This window comes from Oncorhynchus tshawytscha, linkage group LG13, assembly GCF_018296145.1.
Source record: "Oncorhynchus tshawytscha isolate Ot180627B linkage group LG13, Otsh_v2.0, whole genome shotgun sequence".
Classification (NCBI taxonomy): domain Eukaryota; kingdom Metazoa; phylum Chordata; class Actinopteri; order Salmoniformes; family Salmonidae; genus Oncorhynchus; species Oncorhynchus tshawytscha.
The window spans coordinates 88527538-88539739 of record NC_056441.1 but is presented as its reverse complement, the minus strand read 5'-3'; the positions used below and the strand labels follow the sequence as shown (position 1 = coordinate 88539739).

Below are 12202 nucleotides of genomic sequence, written 5' to 3'. Positions count from 1 at the left end.
GAGACAGACATCTGTCTGTTCCACAGCTGCCTCACCGGTACCCCCCACCCACCACCCCCCACACCCATCCCCTGCCTCAGCTCGTTTCCAGAGACAGACATCTGTCTGTTCCACAGCTGCCTCACCGGTACCCCCACCCACCACCCCCTCACCCATCCCCTGCCTCAGCTCGTTTCCAGAGACAGACATCTGTCTGTTCCACAGCTGCCTCACCGGTACCCCACCACCCCCCACACCCATCCCCTGCCTCAGCTCATTTCCAGAGAGAGCGGGACTGAAAAGGAAACTTCCTCTCACCCCTCCGTTCTGTCACACCTCGTCAGAAGCCAATGTTTTTCCTCTCGTCTGAAAGAATCCGAGACAAGAGTTATTTATTTATATAGCTTTATCTCAAAACAACTATAACACGCACAGAGCCTTCCTGTGGAGCAAGAGCCTACTGTTAAAAGGCCTGTCAGAGCTGCTCGAGTGAGGTTGGTGTTTCCCCATGGCCACAGCATGTCTGGAGCACCTGAGGTTGGCGTTTCCCCATGGCCACAGCATGTCTGGAGGAAAGTGTCAACAACAAAGACCAGTGTCTCACATTTAATGAAATATTTGTGGGAGCGCGCACTTGTCAAGCCTCGTATTTGGAAAATAAACACGACGATGAGGGATGCCGGCAGAAGTGACAATTGTTGTGCTATCAAACGTGCGTCCCAAATGCGATTCTATAGTGCACTGGATCGTGGTCTAAAGTAGTGCACTAAATAGGGCATAGGATGCCATAGGGCTCTGGTCTAAAGTAGTGCACTAAATAGGGAATAGGATGCCATATGGCTCTGGTCTAAAGTAGTGCACTAAATAGGGAATAGGATGCCATAGGGCTCTGGTCTAAAGTAGTGCACTATATAGGGAATAGGATGCCATAGGGCTCTGGTCTAAAGTAGTGTACTATATAGGGAATAGGATGCCATAGGGCTCTGGTCTAAAGTAGTGCACTAAATAGGGAATAGGATGCCATGTAGGATTCTGCCCATGTGCCCGACGTTCCAGCGTTCAAGTTTTTATTTTTACAGTTGAAGTCGGAAGTTTACATACACTTAGGTTGGAGTCATTACAACTAGTTTACACACACTGAGGTTGGAGTCATTAAAACTAGTTTACATACACTGAGGTTGGAGTCATTACAACTAGTTTACATACACTGAGGTTGGAGTCATTACAACTAGTTTACATACACTGAGGTTGGAGTCATTAAAACTAGTTTACATACACTGAGGTTGGAGTCATTACAACTAGTTTACATACACTGAGGTTGGAGTCATTACAACTAGTTTACATACACTGAGGTTGGAGTCATTACAACTAGTTTACATACACTGAGGTTGGAGTCATTACAACTAGTTTACATACACTGAGGTTGGAGACATTACAACTAGTTTACATACACTGAGGTTGGAGACATTAAAACTAGTTTACATACACTGAGGTTGGAGTTATTAAAACTAGTTTACATACACTTAGGTTGGAGTCATTACAACTAGTTTACATACACTGAGGTTGGAGTTATTAAAACTAGTTTACACACACTTAGGTTGGAGTCATTACAACTTGTTTTTCAACCCCTCCACAAATTTCTTGTTAACTTCTTGGTGACTGGGGGGCAGTAGTGAGTAGCTTGGATGAATAAGGTGCCCCGAGTAAACTACCTGCTACTCAGCCATAAAAGCTAGTATATGCATATATAATATGCATATTTGTATATTGGATAGAAAACAATCTGAAGTTTCTAAAACTGTTTGAATGATGTCTGTGAGTATAACAGAACTCATATGGCAGGCGAAAACATGAGAAAAAATCCAACCAGGAAGTGAGAAATCCGAGGTTTGTAGTTTTTCAACTCATTGCCATTCCAATATACAGTGTCTATGGGTGTCTTAGTGTCTTAGATTTGTCTGAGAAATGTCCATTTTGGTCATCACTAATACCGTCAATAGCAAGCACGTCAGAAATTAATGCTGGAGAATAATTGTGTGTTTACCACTGAATAAAACACTATAGGTTTGCACGGTTTGCACACCTACAGATTCTAACAGACACCGTTCTCAGATCTAACATGAGACAGAACATTGTACCGAATAAACAAATAAATACGAGTTAAATGGATTTCCATCGCATTTTCAACTCTAAAATGTTTTTATGTTTATAAAGCGAATGTACCCACTCTGGTCTTGGTATGTCTGCTCTAGCTTGCAGATACTGTGCAGAGATTATTATGGACAAAGATTATTTTTTATTTGTCAAACGGCAGCCAATCAGCATCGGTCGTCATGTCACCAGAATATGACCCTCCATATCTATTGAAAAGGAGCATCAAGATCGCTGTCCACATTCACCACCCTGTGAAGCTCATCAATTATGTTATCTGCAGCCTAATAAACTACACGTTCTCCTGAGTCATAGTGTGAGAGGACCACACAACATATCACTTAACTCTGTTTACTTTTGATATGACGGTTTTTGTAATTATAATTACGCATCGAGGCGTTTCCTCCTCCATTTCTCACATAACCTTCATTTTAGCAACACAAAAAGATCACACCCTGTTTTATAGCGTAAAGTCTACGACCAACTTTGCTGTTTTACATCAGGCCTGTCGTGACGATGTATTTTTTCATCCAACATGTACTTTACTCGCCAAAAAAAAGATTGAAACCTGTTATAATGTTTGTCACATCATTTTCTCTGTTTTCTGTCTTTTCATTTTTTAATATTTTTTTTAAATTTTTAAATTTAATTGGTTGATTTTTCTTTTCAGGGTACAACTGTATTCAGCTGATGGCTGTCATGGAGCATGCATACTATGCCAGCTTTGGTTATCAAGTCACAAGCTTCTTTGCTGCATCCAGGTACAACATTTATATTTTATTAACATACACAGCTCAACAAAAAAAATTAAGGTAACACTTAAACAACACTTCTGTGAAATCAAACTGTCCACATTCATTCAGATCTAGGATGTGTTATTTTAGTGTTCCCTTTATTTTTTTGAGCAGTGTCGTTCTGAGTTTGTCACTACAGCAGAGCTAAGTGACATCATGTAGACTAGTTTGATATTTCATGTGTATACCAGGGGTCACCGGGCTGGTTTCCCAGACACAGATTAAACCTTGGATGATAGTGAGGTGCTACACACACACACACACACACACACACGCGCACATGCACAGAGTATTTTACAGCTAACCTTGTTGGGACACACAATTCAGTCCCATTCAAAATCCTATTTTCCCTAACCTTATTCTGTACTCGTACCCTTACTCTATCCTTAAACCTAATACTAGCTCCTAACCCTAGCTCTTTAACCTAATCCTAGCTCCTAACCCTAGCTCTTTAACCTAATCCTAGCTCCTAACCCTAGCTCTTAAAACCTGTTATGGCTGCTGTTCCCGTACAGGGACCAACATCAGGGGAAATTTCAGAGTGACAACTAAAAATACAATTTCGTAACATTAAACATTCTTGAAAATGCAAGTGTCTTACACCCTTCAAAAGATTAGAATCTTGGTAATCAAACTACCTTTTCCAATTTAAAATGGCTATTACAGAGAACAAATCGCATGATTTAGTTTGAGAAGAGCAATCAAGAACAGAAACATTCCACCCATGATTGATTCTCCATAGTCATTTGAAATCCCAGTCTGTGTTCCTGAACTCAAGCAGAGGCACGGCCAGGCCAGATCGGGCTGTGTTCCTGAACTCAAGCAGAGGCACAGCCAGGCCAGATCGGGCTGTGTTCCTGAACTCAAGCAGAGGCACAGCCAGGCCAGATCGGGCTGTGTTCCTGAACCCAAGCAGAGGCACGTCCAGGCCAGATCGGGCTGTGTTCCTGAACTCAAGCAGGCTGTGCACGGCCAGGCCAGATCGGGCTGTGTTCCTGAACCCAAGCAGAGGCACGTCCAGGCCAGATCGGGCTGTGTTCCTGAACTCAAGCAGAGGCACGGCCAGGCCAGATCGGGCTGTGTTCCTGAACCCAAGCAGAGGCACGTCCAGGCCAGATCGGGCTGTGTTCCTGAACTCAAGCCGAGGCACGGCCAGGCCAGATCGGGCTGTGTTCCTGAACCCAAGCCAAGGCACGTCCAGGCCAGATCGGGCTGTGTTCCTGAACCCAAGCCGAGGCACGGCCAGGCCAGATCGGGCTGTGTTCCTGAACCCAAGCCGAGGCACGGCCAGGCCAGATCGGGCTGTGTTCCTGAACCCAAGCCGAGGCACGGCCAGGCCAGATCGGGCTGTGTTCCTGAACCCAAGCCGAGGCACGGCCAGGCCAGATCGGGCTGTGTTCCTGAACTCAAGCCGAGGCATGGCCAGGCCAGATCGGGCTGTGTTCCTGAACTCAAGCAGAGGCATGGCCAGGCCAGATCGGGCTGTGTTCCTGAACTCAAGCAGAGGCACGGCCAGGCCAGATCGGGCTGTGTTCCTGAACCCAAGCAGAGGCACGTCCAGGCCAGATCGGGCTGTGTTCCTGAACTCAAGCAGAGGCACGGCCAGGCCAGATCGGGCTGTGTTCCTGAACCCAAGCAGAGGCACGTCCAGGCCAGATCGGGCTGTGTTCCTGAACTCAAGCCGAGGCACGGCCAGGCCAGATCGGGCTGTGTTCCTGAACCCAAGCCGAGGCACGGCCAGGCCAGATCGGGCTGTGTTCCTGAACCCAAGCCGAGGCACGGCCAGGCCAGATCGGGCTGTGTTCCTGAACGGCCAGGCCAGATCGGGCTGTGTTCCTGAACTCCGAGGCACGGCCAGGCCAGATCGGGCTGTGTTCCTGAACTCAAGCAGAGGCACGGCCAGGCCAGATCGGGCTGTGTTCCTGAACTCAAGCAGAGGCACGGCCAGGCCAGATCGGGCTGTGTTCCTGAACTCAAGCAGAGGCACGGCCAGGCCAGATCGGGCTGTGTTCCTGAACTCAAGCCGAGGGCCATATCGGGCTGTGTTCCTGAACCCAAGCCGAGGCCCGGCCAGGCCAAATCAGTCTGAATTCCTGGCAGCATCAGCAGGGTAATGTGTAATTATATTGTTACAATGTTTGCTATGGAACTGAAACAATACCCTGAGTCGGTATTCATGTCATTAGAAGAAATTCCCCTCTACCACGCCCACAAATTGGGAAGAACAAACATTCATTTTTTATTTTATTTTACCTTTATTTTACTAGGCAAGTCAGTTAAAGAACAAATTCTTATTTTCAATGACAGCCTGGGAACAGTGGGTTAACTGCCTGTTCAGGGGCAGAACGACAGATTTGTACCTTGTCGGCTCGGGGATTCGAACTTACAACCTTTCAGTTACTAGTCCAACGCTCTAACCACTAGGCTACCCTGCCGCCTCTACGCTCTAACCACTAGGCTACCCTGCCGCCTCTACACTCTAACCGCTAGGCTACCCTGCCGCCTCTACACTCTAACCACTAGGCTACCCTGCCGCCTCTACACTCTAACCACTAGGCTACCCTGCCGCCTCTACACTCTAACCACTAGGCTACCCTGCCGCCTCTACACTCTAACCACTAGGCTACCCTGCCGCCTCTACACTCTAACCACTAGGCTACTCTGCCGCCTCTACACTCTAACCACTAGGCTACCCTGCCGCCTCTACACTCTAACCACTAGGCTACCCTGCCGCCTCTACACTCTAACCACTAGGCTACCCTGCCTCCTCTACACTCTAACCACTAGGCTACCCTAGGCCGCCTCTAACCACCCTACACTCTAACCACTAGGCTACCCTGCCCACTCTACCCTGCCACTCTAACCACTAGGCTACCCTGCCCCCTAACCTAGGCACTCTAACCACTAGGCTACCTGTCTCCTCTACACTCTAACCACTAGGCTACCCTGCCGCCTCTACACTCTAACCCCCTCTACACTCTAACCACTAGGCTACCCTGCCTCTAACCACTAGGCTACCCTGCCACCTCTACACTCTAACCACTAGGCTACCCTGCCACCTCTACACTCTAACCACTAGGCTACCCTGCCTCTAACCACTAGGCTACCCTGCCACCTCTACACTCTAACCACTAGGTTACCCTGCCTCTAACCACTAGGCTACCCTGCCACCTCTACACTCTAACCACTAGGCTACCCTGCCGCCTCTACACTCTAACCACTAGGCTACCCTGCCTCCTCTACACTCTAACCACTAGGCTACCTGCCGCCCCTACACTCTAACCACTAGGCTACCCTGCCTCTAACCACTAGGCTACCCTGCCGCCTCCACACCCTAACCACTAGGCTACCCTGCCACCTCTACACTCTAACCACTAGGCTACCCTGCCTCTAACCCGCCTCCACACACCTAACCACTAGGCTACCCTGCCGCCTCTACACTCTAACCACTAGGCTACCCTGCCGCCTCTACACTCTAACCACTAGGCTACCCTGCCGCCTCTACACTCTAACCACTAGGCTACCCTGCCTGCCCTCTACACTCTAACCACTAGGCTAGGCTAACCACTAGGCTACCCTGCCCCTCTACACTCTAACCACTAGGCTACCCTGCCCCCTCTACACTCTAACCACTAGGCTACCCTGCCCCCTCTACACTCTAACCACTAGGCTACCCTGCCTCTAACCACTAGGCTACCCTGCCACCTCTACACTCTAACCACTAGGGCTAACCCTGCCACCTCTACACTCTAACCACTAGGCTACCCCTGCCTCTAACCACTAGGCTACCCTGCCACCTAACCACTAGGCACTCTAACCACTAGGCTACCCTGCCTCTAACCACTAGGCTACCCTGCCACCTCTACACTCTAACCACTAGGCTACCCTGCCTCTAACCACTAGGCTACCCTGCCACCTCTACACTCTAACCACTAGGCTACCCTGCCGCCTCTACACTCTAACCACTAGGCTACCCTGCCACCTCTACACTCTAACCACTAGGCTACCCTGCCTCTAACCACTAGGCTACCTGCCAGCTCTACACTCTAACCACTAGGCTACCTGCCAGCTCTACACTCTAACCACTAGGCTACCCTGCCGCCTCTACACTCTAACCACTAGGCTACCCTGCCTCTAACCACTAGGCTACCCTGCCGCCTCCACACCCTAACCACTAGGCTACCCTGCCACCTCTACACTCTAACCACTAGGCTACCCTGCCGCCTAACCACACACCCTAACCACTAGGCTACCCTGCCGCCTCTACACTCTAACCACTAGGCTACCCTGCCGCCTCTACACTCTAACCACTAGGCTACCCTGCCGCCTCTACACTCTAACCACTAGGCTACCCTGCCGCCTCTACACTCTAACCACTAGGCTACCCTGCCTCCTCTACACTCTAACCACTAGGCTACCTGCCGCCCCTACACTCTAACCACTAGGCTACCCTGCCCCCTCTACACTCTAACCACTAGGCTACCCTGCCCCCTCTACACTCTAACCACTAGACTACCTGTCTCCTCTACACTCTAACCACTAGGCTACCCTGCCCCCTCTACACTCTAACCACTAGGCTACCCTGCCTACACTCTAACCACTAGGCTACCCTGCCACCTCTACACTCTAACCACTAGGCTACCCCCTGCCTCTAACCACTAGGCTACCCTGCCACCTCTACACTCTAACCACTAGGCTACCCTGCCTCTAACCACTAGGCTACCTGCCAGCTCTACACTCTAACCACTAGGCTACCTGCCAGCTCTACACTCTAACCACTAGGCTACCTGCCGCCCTCTACACTCTAACCACTAGGCTACCCTGCCCCCTCTACACTCTAACCACTAGGCTACCTGTCTCCTCTACACTCTAACCACTAGGCTACCCTGCCCCCTCTACACTCTAACCACTAGGCTACCTGCCGCCTCTACACTCTAACCACTAGGCTACCCTGCCCCCTCTACACTCTAACCACTAGGCTACCCTGCCTCTAACCACTAGGCTACCCTGCCACCTCTACACTCTAACCACTAGGCTACCCTGCCACCTCTACACTCTAACCACTAGGCTACCCTGCTACACTCTAACCACTAGGCTACCCTGCCACCTCTACACTCTAACCACTAGGCTACCCTGCCTCTAACCACTAGGCTACCCTGCCAGCTCTACACTCTAACCACTAGGCTACCTGCCAGCTCTACACTCTAACCACTAGGCTACCCTGCCACCTCTACACTCTAACCACTAGGCTACCCTGCCACCTCCTCTAACCACTAGGCACTGCTCTCTAACCACTAGGCTAACCACTAACCACTACCCTGCCTCTAACCACTAGGCTACCTGCCAGCTCTACACTCTAACCACTAGGCTACCTGCCAGCTCTACACTCTAACCACTAGGCTACCCTGCCCACTCTACACTCTAACCACTAGGCTACCCTGCCCCCTCTACACTCTAACCACTAGGCTACCTGTCTCCTCTACACTCTAACCACTAGGCTACCCTGCCCCCTCCACACTCTAACCACTAGGCTACCCTGCACTCTAACCACTAGGCTACCCTGCCGCCTCCCACCTAACCACTAGGCACTCTAACCACTAGGCTACCCTGCCACCTCTACACTCTAACCACTAGGCTACCCTGCCGCCTCTACACTCTAACCACTAGGCTACCCTGCCTCCTCTACACTCTAACCACTAGGCTACCTGCCGCCCCTACACTCTAACCACTAGGCTACCCTGCCCCTCTACACTCTAACCACTAGGCTACCCTGCCCCCTCTACACTCTAACCACTAGACTACCTGTCTCCTCTACACTCTAACCACTAGGCTACCCTGCCCCCTCTACACTCTAACCACTAGGCTACCCTGCCTCTAACCACTAGGCTACCCTGCCACCTCTACACTCTAACCACTAGGCTACCCTGCCTCTAACCACTAGGCTACCCTGCCACCTCTACACTCTAACCACTAGGCTACCCTGCCTCTAACCACTAGGCTACCTGCCAGCTCCACACTCTAACCACTAGGCTACCCTGCCAGCTCTACACTCTAACCACTAGGCTACCCTGCCGCCTCTACACTCTAACCACTAGGCTACCCTGCCGCCTCTACACTCTAACCACTAGGCTACCCTGCCGCCTCTAACCACACCCTCACTCTAACCACTAGGCTACCCTGCCGCCTCTACACTCTAACCCTAGGCTACCCTGCACTCTAACCACTAGGCTACCCTGCCGCCTCTACACTCTAACCACTAGGCTACCCTGCCGCCTCTACACTCTAACCACTAGGCTACTCTGCCGCCTCTACACTCTAACCACTAGGCTACCCTGCCGCCTCTACACTCTAACCACTAGGCTACCTACCCTGCCACCCTACACTCTAACCACTAGGCTACCCTGCCCCCTCTACACTCTAACCACTAGACTACCTGTCTCCTCTACACTCTAACCACTAGGCTACCCTGCCCCCTCTACACTCTAACCACTAGGCTACCCTGCCTCTAACCACTAGGCTACCCTGCCACCTCTACACTCTAACCACTAGGCTACCCTGCCACCTCTACACTCTAACCACTAGGCTACCCTGCCTCTAACCACTAGGCTACCCTGCCACCTCTACACTCTAACCACTAGGCTACCCTGCCTCTAACCACTAGGCTACCTGCCAGCTCTACACTCTAACCACTAGGCTACCTAACCCAGCTCTACACTCTAACCACTAGGCTACCCTGCCACCTCTACACTCTAACCACTAGGCTACCCTGCCACCTCTACACTCTAACCACTAGGCTACCCTGCCTCTAACCACTAGGCTACCTGCCAGCTCTACACTCTAACCACTAGGCTACCTGCCAGCTCTACACTCTAACCACTAGGCTACCCTGCCGCTCTACACTCTAACCACTAGGCTACCCTGCCACCTCTACACTCTAACCACTAGGCTACCCTGCCTCTAACCACTAGGCTACCTGCCAGCTCTACACTCTAACCACTAGGCTACCTGCCAGCTCTACACTCTAACCACTAGGCTACCCTGCCGCCTCTACACTCTAACCACTAGGCTACCCTGCCGCCTCCACACCCTAACCACTAGGCTACCCTGCCACCTCTACACTCTAACCACTAGGCTACCCTGCCGCCTCCACACCCTAACCACTAGGCTACCCTGCCGCCTCTACACTCTAACCACTAGGCTACCCTGCCGCCTCTACACTCTAACCACTAGGCTACCCTGCCGCCTCTACACTCTAACCACTAGGCTACCCTGCCGCCTCTACACTCTAACCACTAGGCTACCCTGCCTCCTCTACACTCTAACCACTAGGCTACCTGCCGCCCCTACACTCTAACCACTAGGCTACCCTGGCTACACTCTAACCACTAGGCTACCCTGCCCCTCTACACTCTAACCACTAGGCTACCCTGCCTCCTCTACACTCTAACCACTAGGCTACCCTGCCTCCCCTAGGCTACCCTGCCACCTCTACACTCTAACTCTAACCACTAGGCTACTCTAACCCTGCCTCCTCTACACCACTAACCACTAACCACTAGGCCAGGCTACACTCTAACCACTAGGCTACCCTGCCTCTAACCACTAGGCTACCCTGCCCCCTCTACACTCTAACCACTAGGCTACCCTGCCTCTAACCACCCCCTCATTCCCATTGACCCTGCCCCCCCCCCTATTGTAAAAGAGCAAACTTCGCCGTCAATTTTTTTTGTTATACAGAAATAACAAAACATGCCTGAAAAAGCTGCTGAGTTGTTCAATGTACATGTCAAATAAATCCCTGTAACTCATCAGTACTTGTATCTGTATTAGTTAGTTTGTTTTTGTTTGTTGGTCTTGGCTAGCTTATTATTCTGGTTGGTCGCAAGCTAGCACTCACCCCTGTGGCTAATGTTAGCACCGTCAGGAAATGGGACATGAGGTAAAGCCCAACAATTAGATTTTTCTAAAGTGGTGATTATGCTTGGGAACAGACAATGTTGAAAAGTAATCTGTTTTACTTTTCTTGAATGTAGTTTTGTAATTGACTAAAACAAGCTGACAACGTGAAAATGACTGACAAGATTGCTGTGAGTCAATTGGGCAACCAAATTAACCCGTGGTTGTTTTCCCTAAAAGCGGGCGGGACCACAACATTTTATTTAATACCGACTGATACTATGATAGTATTTAGTAGGGGACTGATACTATGATAGTATTTAGTAGGGGACTGATACTATGATAGTATTTAGTAGGGGACTGATACAATGATAGTATTTAGTAGAGGACTCATACTATGATCGTGTTGTAGTATTTAGTAGGGGACTGATACTATGATAGTGTTGTAGTATTTAGTAGGGGACTGATACTATGATAGTGTGTAGTATTTAGTAGGGGACTGATACTATGATAGTGTGTAGTATTTAGTAGGGGACTGATACAATGGTAGTATTTAGTAGGGGACTGATACAATGATAGTATTTAGTAGAGGACTCACTATGATCGTGTTGTAGTATTTAGTAGGGGACTGATACTATGATAGTGTTGTAGTATTTAGTAGGGGACTGATACTATGATAGTGTGTAGTATTTAGGAGTATTTAGGGACTGATACAATGGTAGTATTTAGTAGGGGACTGATACAATGGTAGTATTTAGTAGGGGACTGATACTATGATAGTGTTGTAGTATTTAGTAGGGGACTGATACTATGATAGTGTGTAGTATTTAGTAGGGGACTGATACAATGGTAGTATTTAGTAGGGGACTGATACAATGGTAGTATTTAGTAGGGGACTGATACTATGATAGTATTTGGTAGGGGACTGATACTATGATGGTATTTAGTAGGGGACTGATACTATGTTAGTATTTAGTAGGGGACTGATCCTATGGTAATGTTGTAGTAGGGGACTGATACTATGATAGTATTTAGTAGGGGACTGATACTATGATAGTGTGTAGTAGGGGACTGATACTATGATAGTGTGTAGTAGGGGACTATTATGACTATGACTATTACTATGACAGCTGGAAAGACAGATGGGACGTCAGAGGGACACATTACACGGGCAGTATGTATGTGTGTGTCTCTAGTCATAGTCTCTCTAGTCCGTGTGGTGTCTGTAGTCACAGTCTGTGGTCTCTGTAGTCACAGTCTGTGGTCTCTGTAGTCAGTCTGTGGTCTCTGTAGTCAGTCTGTGGTCTCTGTAGTCAGTCTGTGGTCTCTGCAGTCATAGTCTCTTTGGTCTCTGTAGTCAGTCTGTGGTCTCTGTGGTCAGT

At 49.5% G+C, this 12202-nt stretch overlaps 1 protein-coding gene across 1 annotated transcript in view; it reads left to right on the top strand.

Moving 5' to 3' along the window:
• The window catches only part of gbe1b (glucan (1,4-alpha-), branching enzyme 1b), a 376893-nt gene that overhangs the window by 107055 nt on the left and 257636 nt on the right, over positions 1–12202 (top strand). The window contains exon 6 of the mRNA XM_042296507.1: positions 2801–2891. Coding sequence (XP_042152441.1) covers positions 2801–2891 — 91 coding nt within the window. The remainder of the gene's footprint in view (positions 1–2800; positions 2892–12202) is intronic.